Consider the following 17,332-nt stretch of genomic DNA (forward strand, 5'->3'; position numbering starts at 1 on the left):
TAGTTTCTGCTTTATAACAAAGTGAATCAGCCATACATATACATATATCCCCATATCCCCTCCCTCTTGCCTCTCCCTCCCTCCCACCCTCCCTATCCCACCCCTCTAGGTGGAACCACCGAGCTGATATCCCTGTGCTATGCAGCTGCTTCCCACTAGCTATCTATTTTACGTTTTGGTAGTGTATATATGTCCATGCCACTCTCTCACTTTGTCACAGCTTACCTTTCCCCCTCCCCATATCCTCAAATCCATTCTCTAGTAGGTCTGTGTCTTTATTCCCATCTTACCCCTAGGTTCTTCATGACCTTTTTTTTTTTCTTTTCTTAGATTCCATATATATGTGTTAGCATACGGTATTTGTCTTTCTCTTTCTGACTTCACTCTGTATGACAGACTCTAGGTCCATCCACCTTACTAAAAATAACTCAATTTCGTTTCTTTTTATGGCTGAGTAATATTCCATTGTATATATGTGCCACATCTTCTTTATCCATTCATCTGATGATGGACACTTAGGTTGTTTCCATCTCCTAGCTATTGTAAATAGAGCTGCAATGAACATTGTGGTACATGACTCTTTTTGAGTTATGGTTTTCTCAGGGTATATGCCCAGTAGAGGGATTGCTGTGTCATATGGTAGATCTATTTTTAGTTTTTTGGAAGCCATTTTCTAATCTAAATTGGAAGATATTTTATCATTATTCCTTGAAGTGGGAATTATTTGTTCATACTAACTTGCTGGTTCCTGGTACACAGTAGATGCTTATTTAAATATTTATTGAATGAACTTACTCATCCAGTAATCATCATCATTCTATATCTTATTACTGTGTACGATCATTTACTTTCATACGGGTTAATTTTATTCCCATGCCATTATTATCATGACACAAGATAGAATCTGAATTAAGTGATTTCTTCTAAATCATATTGCTGGTGTAACTAGAAGAATTTAGAACTCCTGGCTTTGATTTCACTGTTTCTACCAATAGGTTTCTTTTCGCCTTAAAATATACAAGGTTTCTGTTCCTGCTGCCTAGCTGTTGCCATGTGCTCAAAGAGCATTTGTCAAAACAAAACAAACAAAAAGACAAAAAACAGTGATTAACTCCCCCAATATTTGCATACTAGCCTTAATCCTAAGAAATCCAAAATAGGATATCAAACATTTTGATGGCAAAGTTTGTCTGGTAGGATAAACAGCTCTCTTAAAGGCAAGTTACTCTTATTTGATGTCTGCAAACTGCAAAGCAGGTGCAGCATTAACATAGTAATTGTTCAGAGACTGGAACTTTGTAACTATGGAGACATTACTTCATAGTGTTCTAACAGGTGGTGTTGGCCAGATGTGAAAGTTGTAATCATAAAGGTAGCTTTGCTGGCTTACTGCACTGCCTCTTGAGTTGCTTCCAGTGAGTGCTACACACCTTCATCTTGATGTGTTCAATATTTTTAGCCAATATCAGTATTGGCTATATCAGTATTGGCTATATCAGTGCTTACATATTCATATTAGAATCCTGGTTCTGGCCCCAGCTTGGTTAAGAAATCATGAAGTCTGGCAGGTGCTTTAAGGTAGTTAGATTAACAAGTGAGGTCACTCAAAAAAGAAAATCTGCCTTGAAACTCAGCTCTATTCACTGACTAATGTCATGATTTGTTTTCCCAGAAAAGAAAAGAGACTTCTCTTCCAGCCAAGATGAAAGACACACAAGCCACTCAGGAAATTTCGGCGGTCCCGCAGAGTGAAGTCCATGAGCAGGAAAATAAAATGGAAAATCAAGCGCAGTAAGAAAGGCACAAATGAGTTTTAGAAGTTGAGGTTGGAGTATTTGACCTCTTTGTTTCAAAACAGCTTATAAAAAGTTAGAACTAGAATCGAGTCTACAAATTTCCTAAAATTAATTAATGATAACATACAATTTCCCCAACCACTGTTTTATAAGGTATAGTCTTCGAGTGATGTAAAAATTCACCTAGACAGATCTCCACCATATCAGACCTGGTTGAGATTCCAAAGCTCATATCTAGCATGTTAATTGTTTCTTTAAGGTAATTGGCAGACAGTTTCTTTAAAACTACTTTCTTAACCTGGGGACAGAGAACTGCTAGAGAATTTTGGTTTGGGAAATGTCTGTGAGGATGTTAAATAAAAGCTACAGCTCTCTTTTTACTACTAATGTAAATCATTCTATCAAATAAAGCATTAGCATTGGTTTTCCAATGTTTTCTAGAAAATGACCTCTAATATTGAACATACACAGTTTAAGGCTAATGTTACTTTAGATCTAGATGCCCTGTGTTTACTGATCAGTTCAAGTCTATTTTTTTTTTTTTTTTTTTTTTTTTTTTTGTGGTACGTGGGCCTCTCACTGTTGTGGCCTCTCCCACTGTGGAGCACAGGCTCCAGACGCGCAGGTTCAGCAGCCATGGCTCACAGGCCCAGCCGCTCCACGGCATGTGGGATCTTCCGAGACCGGGGCACGAACCCGGGTGCCCTGCATCGGCAGGCGGACTCTCAACCACTGCGCCACCAGGGAAGCCCTCAAGTCTATTTCTTTAAAGTGTTTTTATTAGTTACCTGTTTTACACATATTAGTGTATATATGTCAATCCCAATCTCCCAATTCATCCCACCACCACCACAATCCCCACCCCCCGCTTTCCCCCCTCGGTGTCCATGCATTTGTTCTCTACATCTGTGTTTCTATTTCTGCCTTGCAAACCAGTTCATCTGTACCATTTTTCTAGATTCCACATATATGCGTTAATATACAATATTTGTTTTTCTCTTTCTGACTTACTTCACTCTATATGACAGTCTCTAGGTCCAACCACGTCTCTACAAATGACTGAATTTCGTTCCTTTTTATGGCTGAGTAATATTCTATTGTATATGTGTGCCACATCTTCTTTATCCATTCATCTGTCGATGGGCATTTAGGTTGTTTCCATGACCTAACTATTGTAAATAGTTGTGCATTGAACATTGGGGTGCATATGTCTTTTTGAATTATGGTTTTCTCTGGGTATATGCCCAGTAGTGGGATTGCTGGGTTGTATGGTAATTATAATTTTAGTTTTTTAAGGACCCTCCATACTGTTCTCCATAGTGGCTGTATCAGTTTACATTCCCACCAACAGTGCAAGAGTGTTCCCTTTTCTCCACACCCTCTCCAGCATTTGTGGTTTGTACATTTTCTGGTGATACCCATTCTAACCAGTGTGAGGTGATACCTCATTGTAGTTCTGATTTGCATTTCTCTAATAATTAGTGATGTTGAGCAGCTTTTCATGTGCCTATTGGCCATCTGTATGTCTTCTTTGGAAAAATGTCTATTTAGGCCTCCTGTCCATTTTTTGACTGGGTTGTTTGTTGTTTTTAATATTGGGCTTCATGAGTTGTTTATATATTTTGGAGATTAATCCTCTGTCTGTTGATATGTTTGCAAATATTTTCTCCCACTCTGAGGCTTGGCTTTTCGTCTTGTTTATAGTTTCCTTTGCTGTCCGAAAGCTTTTAAGTTTCATTAGGTCCCATTTGTTTATTTTTGCTTTCATTTCCATTACTCTAGGAGGTGGGTCAAAAAAGATCTTGGTGTGATTTATGTCAAAGAGTGTTCTTCCTATGTTGTCCTCTAAGAGTTTTATAGTGTCTGATCTTACATTTAGGTCTTTAATCCATTTGGAGTTTGTTTTGTGTATGGTGTTAGGGAGTGTTATAACTGCATTCTTTTACATGTAGCTGTCCAGTTTTCCCAGCACCACTTATTGAAGAGACCATCTTTTCTCCATTGTATATCCTTGCCTCTTTGTCATAGATTAGTTGACCATAGGTGTGTGGGTTTATCTCTGGGATTTCTACCCTGTTCTATTGATCTCTATTTGTGTTTTTGTGCCAGTACCATATTGTCTTGATTACTGTAGCTTTGTAGTATAGTCTGAAGTCAGGGAGACTGATACTTCCAGCTCCATTTTTTTTTCTCAAGATTGCTTTAGCTATACGGGGCCTTTTGTGTCTAGAAGATGTTTTGTTCTAGTTCTGTAAAAAATGCCAGTGGTAATTTGATAGGGATTGCATTGACTCTGAAGATTGCTTTGGGTAGTATAGTCATTTTCACTATATTGATCCTTCCAACCCACAAACATGGTATATCTCCATATGTTTGTGTAATCTTTGGTTTTTTCATCAGTGTCTTATAGTTTTCTGAGAACAGGTCTTTTACCACCTTAGGTAGGTTTATTCCTAGGTATTTTATTCTTTTTGTAGCAATGGTGAATGGGATTGTTTCCTTAATTTCTCTTTCTGATCTTTCGTTGTTAGTGTATAGGAATGCAACATATTTCTTTGCATTAATTTTGTATCCTGCAACTTTACCAAATTCATTGATTAGCTCTAGTAGTTTTCTGGTGGCATCTTTAGGATTCTATTTATATAGTATCATGTCATCTGCAAACAGTGACAGTTTTACTTCTTCTTTCCAGTTTGTATTCTTTTTATTTCCTTTTCCTCTCTGATTTCCATGGCTAGGACTTCCAAAACTATGTTGAATAATAGTGGCAAGAGTGGATGTCCTTGTGTTGTTCCTGATCTTAGAGAAAATGCTTTCAGTTTTTCACCATTGAGAATGATGTTTGCTGTGGGTTTGTCATAAATGGCCTTTATTATATTGAGGTAGGTTCCCTCTATGCAAACTTTCTGGAGAGTTTTTATCATAAATCAGTGTTGAATTTTGTGAAAAGCTTTTTCTGCATCTATGGAGATGATCATATGGTTTTTATTCTTTGATTTGTTAATATGGTGTATCACATTGATTCATTTGAGTATATTGAAGGATCCTTGCCTCCCTTGGATAAATCCCACTAGACCATGGTGTATGATCCTGTTAATGTGTCATTGGACTCTGTTTGCTACTATTTTGCTGAGGATTTTTGCATCTATATTCATCAGTGATATTGGTCTGTAATTTTCTTTTTTGTAGTATATTTGTCTGGTTTCGGTATCAGAGTGATGGTGGCCTTGTAGAATGAGTTTGGGAGTGTTCCTTCTTCTGCAAATTTTGGAAGAGTTTGAGAAGCATTGGTGTTAGCTCTTCTCTAAATGTTTGACAAAATTCACCTGTGAAGCCATCTGGTACTGGACTTTGGTTTGTTGCAAGATTTTTAATCACAGTTTCAGTTTCAGTGCTTGTGATTTGTCTGTTCATATTTTTTTTTTCTTCCTGATTTAGTCTTGGAAAATTATACCTTTCTAAGAATTTGTCCATTTCTTCCAGGTTGTCCATTTTATTGGCATAGAGTTGCTTGTAGTAGTCTCTTATGATATTTTGTATTTCTGTGGTGTCTGTTGTAACTTCTTTTTCATTTCTAATTTTATTGGTTTCAGTCCTCTCCCTCTGTTTCTTCATGAGTCTGGCTAAAGTTTTATCAATCTTGTTTATCTTCTCAGAGAACCAGCTTTTACTTTTATTGATATTTGCTATTGTTTTCTTTGTTTCTATTTCACTTATTTCTGCTCTGATCTTTATGATTTCTTTCCTTCTACTAACTTTAGTTTTGTTTGTTCTTCTTTCTCTAGTTCCTTTAGGTGTAAGTTCAGATTGTTTATTTGAGATGTTTCTTGTTTCTTGCGGTAGGCTTTTATTGCTATAAACTTCCCTGTTAGAACTGCTTTTGCTGCATCCCATAGGTTTTGGATCATCGTGTTTTCATTGTCATTTGTCTCTAGGTATTTTTTGATTTCCTCTTTGATTTCTTCAGTGATCTCTTGGTTATTTAGTAATGTATTGTTTAGCCTCCATGTGTTTGTGTTTTTTACATTTTTTCCCTGTAATTGATTTCTAATCTCATAGCGTTTTGGTTGGAAAAGATGCTTGATATGATTTCAATTTTCTTAAATTTACCGAGGCTTGATTTGTGACCCAAGATGTGATTTATCCTGGAGAATGTTCCATGTGCACTTGAGAAGAAAGTGTCATCTGCTGTTTTTGGATGGAATGTCCTATAAATATCAATTAAATCTATCTGGTTTATTGTGTCATTTACAGCTTGTGTTTCCTTATTAATTTTCTCTTTGGATGATCTGTCCACTGGTGTAATGAGGTGTTAAAGTCCCCCACTAGTATTGTGTTACTGTCAGTTTCTTCTTTTATAGCTGGTAGAGTTTGCCTTATGTATTAGGGTGCTCCTATGTTGGGTGCATATATATTTATAACTTTTATATCTACTTCTTGGATTGATCCCTTGATCATTATGTGTGTCCTTCCTTGTCTCTTGTAACATTCTTTATTTTAAAGTCTATTTTATCTGATATGAGTGTTGCTACTCCAGCTTTCTTTTGATTTCCATTTGCATGGAATATCTTTTTCCATCCCCTCAATTTCAGTCTGTATGTGTCCCTAGGTCTGAAGTGGGTCTCTTGTAGACAGCATATAGATGGGTCTTGGTTTTGTATCCATTCAGCAAGCCTGGGTCTTTTGGTTGGAACATTTAATCCATTCATATTTAAGGTAATTATCGCTATGTATGTTCCTATTACCATTTTCTTAATTGTTTTGGTTTTGTTTTTGTAGGTCCTTTTCTTCTCTTGTGTTTCCCACTTAGAGAAGTTCCTTTAGCATTTGTTGTAGAGCTGGCTTGGTGGTGCTGAATTCTCTTAGCTCTTGCTTGTTTGTAAAGCTTTTGATTTCTCTATCGAGTCTGAATTGAGATCCTCTCTGGGTATAGTAATCTTGGTTGTAAGTTCTTCCCTTTCATCACCTTAAATATATCATACCACTCCCTTCTGGCTTGCAGAGTTTCTGCTGATAAATCACCTATTAACCTTATGGGAGTTCCCTTGTATGTTATTTGTCATTTTTCCCTCGTTGCTTTTAATAATTTTTCTTTGTCTTTAATTTTTGTCAATTTGATTACTATGTGTCTCAGCATGTTTCTCCTTGGCTTTATCCTGCCTCAGACTCTCTGTGCTTCCTGGACTTGGGTGGTTATTTCTTTTCCCATGTTAGGGAAGTTTTCGACTATAATCTCTTCAAGTATTTTCTTGGTTCCTTTCTCTCACTCTTCTCTTTCTGGGACCCCTATAATGTGAATGTTGGTGCATTTAATGTTGTCCCAGAGGTCTCTTAGGCTGTCTTTGTTTCTTTTCATTCTTTTTTCTTTATTCTGTTCAGTGGCAGTGAATTCCACCATTCTGTCCTCCAGGTCACTTATCCATTTTTCTGCCTCAGTTATTCTGCTATTGTTTACTTCTAGTGTATTTTTCATTTCAGTTATTGTATTGTTCATCTCTCTTTTTCTTTAATTCTTCTAGGTGTTTGTTCTTTAATTCTTCTTGGTTTTTGTTAAACATTTCTTGCATCTTCTCGATCTTTGCCTCCATTCTTCTCTGTGGTCCTGGATCTTCTTCACTATCATTATTCTGAATTGTTTTTCTGGCAGGTTGCCTATCTCCACTTCATTTAGCTGTTTTTCTGGGGTTTTATCTTGTTCCTTCATCTGGTACATAGCCCTCTGCCTTTTCATCTTGTCTATCTTTCTGTGAATGTGGTTTTTGTTCCACAGGCTGCAGAACTGTAGTTCTTCTTGCTTTTGCTGTCTTCCCTCTGGTGGATGAGGCTATCTAAGAGGCTTGTGCAAGTTTCCTCATGGGAAGGACTGGTGGTGGGTAGAGCTGGGTGTTGTTCTGGTGGGCAGAGCTCAGTAAAATTTTAATCCCCTTGTCTGCTGATGGGTAGGGCTGTTGGTTCCCTTCCTGTTGGTTGTTTGGCCTGAGGTGACCCAGCACTGGAGCCTACCCAGGCTCTTTGGTGTGGCTAATGGTGGGCTTTGGGAGGGCTCATGGCAAGGAGTACTTCCCAGAACTTCTGCTGCCAGTGTCCTTGTCCCCATGGTGAGCCACAGCCAACCCCTGCCTCTGCAGGACACCCTCCAACACTAGCAGGTTGGTCTGCTTCAGTCTCCTATGGGGTCACTTCTCCTTCTCCCTGGGTCCTGATGTGCACACTACTTTGTGTGTGCCCTCCAAGAGTGGAGTCTCTGTTTCCCACAGTCCTGTCCAAGTCCTGCAATCAAATCCCACTAGCCTTCAATGTCTGATTCTCTGGGAATTCCTCCTCCCATTGCCAGACCCCCAGGTTGGGAAGCCTGACTTGGTGCTCAGAACCTTCACTCCAGAGGGTGGACTCCTGTGGTGTAATTGTTCTGCAATTTGTGAGTCACCCACCCAGTGGTTATGGATTTTGATTTTATTGTGATTGCACCCCTCCTACTGTCTCATCGAGGCTTCTCCTTTGTCTTTGGATGTGGGGTATCTTTTTTGTTGAGTTCCAGTGTCTTCCTGTCAATGATTTTTCAGCAGTTAGTTATGAGTCCAGTGCTCTCGCAAGAGGGAGTGAGCTCACGTCCTTCTACTCTGCCATCTTGAACCAATCTCCCTCAAGTCTATTTTTTAAATATTTGTTCTTAGAGGTCATCTGAGAAATAACTGTTGTCAGTATTACCAATGCAGCGTTGAAATAACATTGAAATGCTGGAATTGAACTTTTATAACTGCCTCTGGTTTAGTGCTAATCAATTACAGAGGGAGCAAAATACCAAGTAAGGGCTTGGAAAATTCCACATGGGAAAGGGAAACCTCACTAAGCACTAGGAAGAAAATCTCTCATCTTCCAAAAGGAGTCTAATAGGTGGGTGAGTGCAGGGCTCAGACAATGGGCTACATCACGCTCATCTCTTCCTGAAATGTTTCAGCTCTTCCAACGGTGTGTGCTGCCATTAGAAATTTCTTATTCAACTACAAAAACAAGAATCCCCTGTGGCCCTAAACTGAAGTTCTTTGATCACAACATTTGCAAAGGCTTATTGGGAATCTTTTGTGGAATTAAATTTATTTGGAAATGCTATTGTTTTACCAGTGGAAGAAAAAAATTCAGAGCTTATAAAATGAACATGCTGAAAAGATGTAGCCAGTTGTCTGTAATGAAACCCAGATGTAAGGAACTTTGAAAGAGAAAGGTCCTTTTCCTGCTTATTCTAGACAGTGTCAGGGAAAAATTATGTCATATGATCTGTCTCAGTTTAGACAGAGATGAAATATTTGTCATTTGACAATAGACCTCTGTAGTCTCCTTTTCGTTACCACCACAGTCATACTCAAGAGCATATCTTCATGGGTTAGAGGTTTTTGACAAAGATGAGTGGTTGGGTAGTCGGTAGAATGGCACGTGCTCAAGCTTGATAAGCTCTGGGCTAATAATAATGCCGTTTCCAAAGCCAATGCCATTTAATTATTTTTAAAAATTGCCTGAGATATCTGTGCCTTGTGAGAGGCACACTTAGAGAATTCTGATTTTGAATACAGAGCTCTCCAGATATAATATTTCTGATGAAGGAACTTACAAATTATAGAACAAAACGATTGTGAATACCTCCTGGTAAACAAAGAGATTGAGAGTAACATCAGCAAGATGGCAGATTAGGAGGCTTCAGGCCCTTGTTCTGTTATGGAAAGATTTGGAAAAACAAAAACAAAGAACAGAAGACTGGCTAAAATAACATTATAGGAACTCTGGAAAACAAAGAGATCAAAATAGAGACAGTGCTTGGAGGCAAAACACTTAGTTCCTGACTTATAGTGGATAGACGTTTGGTCCCCAGGAAGGCAGGGCTTGGGCTGGCCAAGTGTCTGGTTTTCAGAGAGCTAAAGGGTTGGACCCCAGGACTTTGTTCACAATTCAAGCATTAAACACACACACATTCACACACACATGGATTGCTTTGAAGTTACTAAGAAGAGCCTCAACGTGACTCATAAAATGCAGTTGTCATAAGCCTTTTCATGAGGTACTCCGTGAGAATATTGTTTTACTTGTAAAATAAGTGTACTGTAGTTTAGGGATTTTGTTTAAATGCTTGCACACTGTACTTTTACATATATAAAAAAGAAAGAAAGGAAAATCTTTATTCATATAGTAGGATTTACTTACAAAAATAATACTTGGAAAGTAAGTCTTTCTTCGCCCTCTTTTGTGCTAGTCCCTTCAGCATTCACACATACACATACACAGATACACACAAACATACACATGTGAGCTGTATTTATAGTTATTAATTTGTAAAGTGCATTTGAAAGCACACATTAACTCTAGAATCTTTATAAATACAGGAAAATTAGTTAAGCAGCAGGAGAAATTAAAGGAAAAAGTATAGTAAACTATTACATATTAAACAGAAATGATAATCATGTTTTTCATGTTAATGGAAAGGGGAAATATAATAAGTGATAAAAGTGGGATATAAATGGTTTATAGAGTCTCAATTTTGAGTGAAAAAAATGCATTAGGGCTTCCCTGGTGGCGCAGTGGTTGAGAGTCCGCCTGCCGATGCAGGGGACACGGGTTCGTGCCCCGGTCTGGGAAGATCCCACATGCCGCGGAGCGGCTGGGCCCGTGAGCCATGGCCGCTGAGCCTGCGCATCTGGAGCCTGTGCTCCGCAACGGGAGAGGCCACAACAGTGAGAGGCCCGCGTACCGCAAAAAAAAAAAAACAATGCATTAAAAGGCCTGGAAGGAAAAAATATTGAATCACTATGTTGTACACCTGAAATTAATATAATATTGTAAATCACTATATTTCAATAAAAAATTTATTTAAAATATTTAATAAAATATAAAAAGCATGGCAGGAAATGGTAAAATTTTTAGTTGGTGGAATATAGTAATTTTTATTTTCTTCTTTCAGCATTTACACTTTTGCAAAACTATCTGAAGTAGGAGTTTATTGATTTTTAAATAGAAAAGAGAAAAGCATGACTTGACACTAAAGTGTTTTATGTAGATTGTTAAAACTAGAAATATAAGATGTTCTTGCGCTTGTGTTAGATGCATAATATCTTTGAAAAGCAAAATCCTGAGTAATAATGATAATTAATGCTTCTTGTGCTCACAGTCTATCATTTTGTCTTTCTCACTTTGTTTATTATACTAATTTTTGTACACAGAATTGAAGACACATCTGACAATCTCCCAAAGACACAGCGATCTGTAGTACATTTTTTTCCAACGTCAACGGATTCAGATACCACTACACTGCCATGTTCATGGTCATTATCCAATGAAATACCTCTCAGTTACTATCTGTCCAGCCCTCAAGTTAGTGGAGTAACTTTTTCAACAATTGGACCAAAGCCTCTTAAACCTGCTCTAGTGAGCCATTCCCAATCAGAAGACAGCTTGGGTAAGTAAAACATGTACCAAGTGTTTTAGACTACTTTTAAAGCATATAGTTCAATAGAGTCTTTATGTGCCTAGAAGCCAGAATGATGTTTTATTATTTGTCTCCAATAATACTAACTTCTTAATGTCATATGCAGAATAACTTGACTCTGCCCATCCTTGATTCTAGCCCTGGAGTCATATTCAAGTCACGTAAACATATGTGGCCAAGTACATCATCTCTGTGATTAAAATATCTTGAGTTATCATAATAATTCATGGGTTGACCACTTAGATGCTCTAGAATTGCTAAATGATTAAAAATTCTGATGTATAGCATTAACTGCTCTTCCTCTGAATGCTACCAGAAAGATTAACAATGTCTTATGTATGTTATGCTTTAGGAGACTATGGCTTAAGTAACGAAAGATGGGTAGATAAGAGAAAGAAGAAACATAAAGTAGGTAATAAAATGGTGGAGAGAAAAGGGAAAAACAATAAAGAATTTGGAGAAGAGGAAAATGAAAACAGCAGTAAAGTTTTGACAGTTGCCAACAATGCACTCAGCAGTGCTCACACCATGAGGTGTATGTTCCTCACCATGTTTAGGGAACTCTGAGGGTATGTTATCAAGGTTTACTGAAAAGACCACTGCCCTTGGAAACAGAGGACCTAAGTTCAAATCCCCTTTCTAGTCCCAATAACATGGGACATTAAGTAAGGTATTTAGCATCTCTGAGTCCCATTTTCCACACCTACAAAATGGGGATTAAAATATCAGCTTCACAGGGCTATCCTAAGAATTAAATGAGATATTTATGAAAATCACCTAGCACACAGCAAGTGTGCTCAATAAAATTAGTTGTGAATCTGAATGTATCTGTAAGTACCTTCTCATAGAATAGGCTAGATTTGGGGTCTGTATTACCAGTCAACTAACAAGTTTCAAAATTGTTAACACGAATACACCCATGACTACCTGATGTCTTCATTTTCCTCTACCCTTCTGTGGACATTTACAGCCTTGCTCCTTCCTATCTACATTTCATTTTGTTCCTGGTATTTTCCTAAGCCTTTGACACAGTGTTATATAGGATTTTGATCTACTGCCATTATTGTCATATTCCCTGTGCTTCATTGTTTGTATGCCTAAGATACATTTTTTGAAGAAGCCTCCTAAATTCACAATGACCTTTAGCAATGACCAAAATCTATATGCTTAAAAGTGAAAATACACATTTTATATCTAAGGAGGTAATATTTCTCATCCTTTGGCACTGTATCATCATGGTATATGTTCTATATTTGAGTTGAACTGTGAAAGCTCCTAGTATTGAGGGGGAGGGTAACAAATATACTGGTTTCGCCTGGCAAGATGAGAGTTGTGCTGGGATGAAGTCTTCTTCAGTTACTGTAGGTTCTGACTCTGTAGATACATGGCTGAGTCTACCACGACTTGTTGCATTTGGTTCATTTCATTTCTAGATGAGATAATAACTGGAACTAAAATCAATGTGTCTTCTTTCCTTTTAGAATACAAAGATTTTCATCCCTCAGGATGAGCTATTAAGGATGCTATATATTCTCTTCCCCCAAAGGAATTTAAAGATTAAGGAAATACTCACTTGAATGGGAATGAACTAACTTAATTCCAAATATTTCTTCTAAACAAAATACTCTGAGGAATCCTCTTTAGGAACTATGTTTTTTATTTCCACCTTTCACATTGCTTTGGCTTTGTTAAAGACACAAGAAGATAAAGCACACTCTAGATTGTCTTAATCCTTTGATGATTTTGGATTCAGGGTCACATTGGCCAAAGTCCCTGTGCTACAATAATAGCTATCATTTATTGAGTACCTGCTAAATGCCAGGTACTGTGCTAGACACTTACCTATATTATCTTCAATCCTCACATCGCCTCACACAAAGTAGTATTATCCTTATTTTATTTTCAGGAAAACTGAGAATTGGAAGGTTTAAATCATTTGGCTTAGTAAGTGACAGAGCTGGGGTACAGATGTGTCTAAATCCAAGACACATTGCTCTATCTATTTCATCATGATGCCTGTCTGTACTGTTACTCTCTCTTTGCAGATACATAATTAGATTTATCCAGCATGATTCTTTCTATGCAAAATCTTGAAACTTATTTTGTATTTGAATCTTACTACTGAGAATTTTAAAAGAGTAAGAGGTTACAAGAATCTGGTTAAGCATTACTTTATCTTTTTAATAAAGTATTTTAGTTAATGAGAGGAAATTTAAGTCTTTACCTGGCAAAATACAAACCATTGGTAGGAAAGGACTCATTTGAGACTTTAATTTATGAGTAGCAATTTGGGGAGAAAAGCTAATACAAAATAGAATAAAGTTGTACTTACATATAGTGTACCAAATTTGAGAAACTCAAATGTTTTACCTACTCAAAAACTTATGATGCTTGTAGTACAACTTAATCAGTTAAATTGTAATTATGCTGATGATACAATTGATAGTTTAAGATAACTGCAGTAATCTCTAGGAATTGAGTGTCACTAAAAATAATCACTGGTTATTTTATAGACTGGTTTAAAGCTTCGAACTATCCTCACTTAGTTTGACTGTGACAGTAAAAAGTATAAAGAATATCATTTTGTAGAAACAAACAATAAAGATAGTAGCTTTGGTTTCTTTTAATCTTTTATTTACTTCTCTCTCTATTGTTTCCTTCTTTGGTTTCTTTGAAAGGACTCAACAACTTCAAAATTCCAAAGAAACACACTATGCCGGTGCTTGCTTCTCAGCTAGCTGTGGTTGGGGAAGGGGAAGATTATTTCCTATCTTTGTTTGGTGATTCAAAGAAACTTGTCACGCACTCATTCCCCACCAAGAAAACTTGGAAGCACTTTTCTATGATTCTTGAAGAAGTGGGCCAATCTAGATCCAGGTAAATACTCTATTTGAATTATTTAATATCTTCTATTGGGGTAGGAGTAATAAATTAGTAGGAAATAAAGTTCTAAACTGTTGTTAGATCCATGATCTCATCTAAGACCCTAAGCAATCCATTAAAATATAACTGTTTCATATTCTGGGCAGTTAAAAGGAATCAATATAACTTTCTAGGGAACCAAACAAGGAAAGTTAATTCTTCAAAGATGCCAGAGAAAACAGCACTACATAAGGCTTACCAATAAAGTTAACTCAATTATTCAAGAAAATTTTCATTATTGGCAAATCAATCAGATGGATTTAGAATTCTTTCCTATCTGTCTTGAGTTCAAGACAGAAGGAAAAAGATGGATTTATAACTTACTGATCTATTTTTATGGTTATTAGTATCTGTAGAAAAAAAGAATTGATCAGGAAGAAAGTTGATATTAGAACTAAAATAAAAGCTGACGCATCTATGCATTTACTTAACCCTGTTTTTCTTGTTGCACAAACAACAGATTAAATTGTGAATTTTTAGTAATAAACACACATTTTAAAAAAATTTTATTGAAGTATAGTTGATTTGCAATGTCGTGTTAATTTCAGGTATACGGCAAAGTGACTCAGTTATACATATATATACATTCTTTTCCATATTCTTTCCATTATGATTTATCACAGGATTCTGAATATAGTTCCCTGTGCTACACAGTACAACCTTGTTGTTTATCCATCTTATGTATACTAGTTTGCATCTGCAAATCCCAAACTCCCAATCCTTCCCTCCCCCACCCCTCCTCCCCCTTGGCAACCAAAAGTCTGTTCTCTATGTCTGTGAGTTTGTTTATGTTTCATAGATATGTTCATTTGTGTCATACTTTAGATTCCACATATAAGTGATACCATATGGTATTTGTCTTTCTCTTTCTGACTTACTTCACTTAGTATGATAATCTCTCAGTCCATCCATGTTGCTGCATATGGCATTATTTCATTCTTTTTTTATGGCTGATGTATAGATAGATAGATAGATAGATACCCCACATCTTCTATATCCATTCATCTGTCAATGGACATTTAGGTTGTTTCCATGGCTTGGCTATTGTAAATAGTGCTGCTATGAACATTGGGGTGCATGTTTCTCTTTGAATTGTAGTTTTGTCTGGATATATGCCCAGGAGTGGGATTGCTGGATCATATGGCAACTCTATTTTTATTTTTTTGAGGTATCTCCATACTGTTTTCCATAATGGCTGCACCAATTTACATTCCCACCAACAGTGTGTGAGGGTTCCCTTGTCTTCACACCCTCTCCAACATTGATTATTTGTAGACTTTTTAGTTATGGCCATTCTGACCGGTGGGAAGTGGTACCTCACTGCAGTTTTGATTTGCATTTCTCTAATAATTAGTGATGATGAGCATCTTTTCGTGTGCCTTTTGGCATCTATATGTCTTCTTTGGAGAAATGTATATTTACGTCTTCTGCCCATTAGTGATAAGCATATGTTGATAGAGGGTGTTTGAGGACTAAAAGAAGTTGTTAGCCAAAGTTAAGGGTCAAACATAAAGGAAAACTTTTCCCCCTTATGTCAGATTTCCTAAAATCAACCACTTTTGCCACTTAATTGTAGTGAATACCCAAGTGTTCTCTCAACCATCTAAAAGCACTTCATCAAATTATTCATACAGTACTTACCATGTTAAAAATGATGACTTATTTTCAGCAAAACTTCAAAAAAAACTTATGAATATGGTTTTAAGAAACTTTACTCAAACAGATCATGAAGAAGGTCATGAAGAACTTCAGGTAAGGATCAAGAGAGAAGCAAGTAAAGTAATAAGGCATTCAGAGGATAGCTTTCTTCCCAGGAGAGATGGTCTGGGAAGATTTTGTGAAGGAGTTATCATGGAAAACATCTTGGAAAGACAAGTACATTTTGGATATGCAAATTTGGAGTCTCTGAGAATATTCTAGACCATTGGTTTTCAACTCTACCCACAAAATTGAATCACCTGGGGAGCTTTTAATGTCCTGACTCTACACCAGACTCTTTGAATCAAAATTTCTAGTGGAATTGGGCATCGTATTTTGTGTTTTTGGCTTTTGTTTTAAATGCCATGGTACTTCTAATGCACAGCCAGGGCTGAACAAAGGAGCAGCATAGACAAAATGAGGGAGGCAGAAAAGCTAAGATCAGATATGAGTATAAGCATGGATGTACTGAGCAGTGCGTGAAGAGGTATAACAGGGTTGTAGGCGTCAGGGTTGCAGACAGATCACAGTGAGCATTGAATACCAGACGATGTAGACTTCACTATGGGCAATGGGAAGCAATGGGAAAGTTTCAGACAAAGGAGTGACAGGATTCTGATTCAGAATATTTGATCTGTGGCAATGAATATATGAATGAATGCTGGATTTTGTCAAATGCCTTTTATACATCTGTTGAGATGATCATATGATTTTTTATTTCTTAAACATTAAAGTAGTCCCGCACCCTTAGAATAAACCTCCCTTGGTCAGAATGTTTATCTTTTTCATATATTGTTGAATTCAATTGGCTAAAATTTTGTTTCAAATTTTTGCTCTATGTTTGTGAAGAATACTGGCCTGTAGTTTTCTTTACCTGTTAATGTCTTTGTCTGCCCTGGTATCAGGGTAATACTCAACTCATTAAATGAGTTGGGATATATTCCCTCCTCCTTTACTTTCTAGAAGAGTTTGTGTAGAAGTAATATTATTTTTTCCTTAAATATTTTATAGAATTCATCAGTGAAGCCATCTGGTCCTGGAGTTATTTTGTGAGAAGGTTTTTACCTACAGATTTTACTTCTTTAAAATAGATGTCAAGATAGTCCGGTTACCTATTTCTTCTTGAGTGAACTTGAGTAGTTTGTGTCTTTCAAGGAATTTGTCCATTTCATCTAAGTTGTCAGATTTATTGTTGTAAAATTATACATAATGTTCCCTTATTATCCTTTTAGTATCTATAGAATCTGTAGTGATGTCACATTTCTTATTGCTGATAATGGCCGTATGTGTCTTCTCTCTTTTTCCTGATAAATCTTGCTCAAGAGTTATCAATTTTGTTGAGCTTCAAAGAATCAGTGTTTCATTTAATTGATTTTCTCTAACTTTTTTGCTTTGTTTTCTATTCATAGATTTCCATTCTGATCTGTATTCCCTTTCTTCTGCC

The 17,332-nt window shown here is 36.8% G+C and overlaps 1 protein-coding gene and 1 long non-coding RNA gene across 9 annotated transcripts in view; one reads left to right on the top strand and one right to left on the bottom strand.

The window, feature by feature from the left end:
• LMNTD1 (lamin tail domain containing 1) overlaps positions 1-17,332 on the top strand; it is a 434,715-nt gene that overhangs the window by 376,503 nt on the left and 40,880 nt on the right. For 5 of the 7 annotated variants that reach the window (XM_073788952.1, XM_073788949.1, XM_073788950.1 and 2 more), the window contains 3 exons: positions 1,673-1,791; positions 11,003-11,238; positions 13,947-14,145. In XM_073788952.1, the coding sequence (XP_073645053.1) occupies positions 1,673-1,791; positions 11,003-11,238; positions 13,947-14,145 (554 nt within the window). Of the gene's footprint in view, positions 1-1,672; positions 1,792-11,002; positions 11,239-11,620; positions 11,677-13,946; positions 14,146-17,332 lie in introns of those variants that run through there. The other 2 variants (XM_073788954.1, XM_073788953.1) reach the window with 2 other exon arrangements.
• LOC109550189 (uncharacterized) overlaps positions 1-17,332 on the bottom strand; it is a 169,453-nt gene that overhangs the window by 23,329 nt on the left and 128,792 nt on the right. The window lies entirely within an intron of this gene.

Source organism: Tursiops truncatus, chromosome 11 (assembly GCF_011762595.2).
Source record: "Tursiops truncatus isolate mTurTru1 chromosome 11, mTurTru1.mat.Y, whole genome shotgun sequence".
Lineage (NCBI taxonomy): Eukaryota > Metazoa > Chordata > Mammalia > Artiodactyla > Delphinidae > Tursiops > Tursiops truncatus.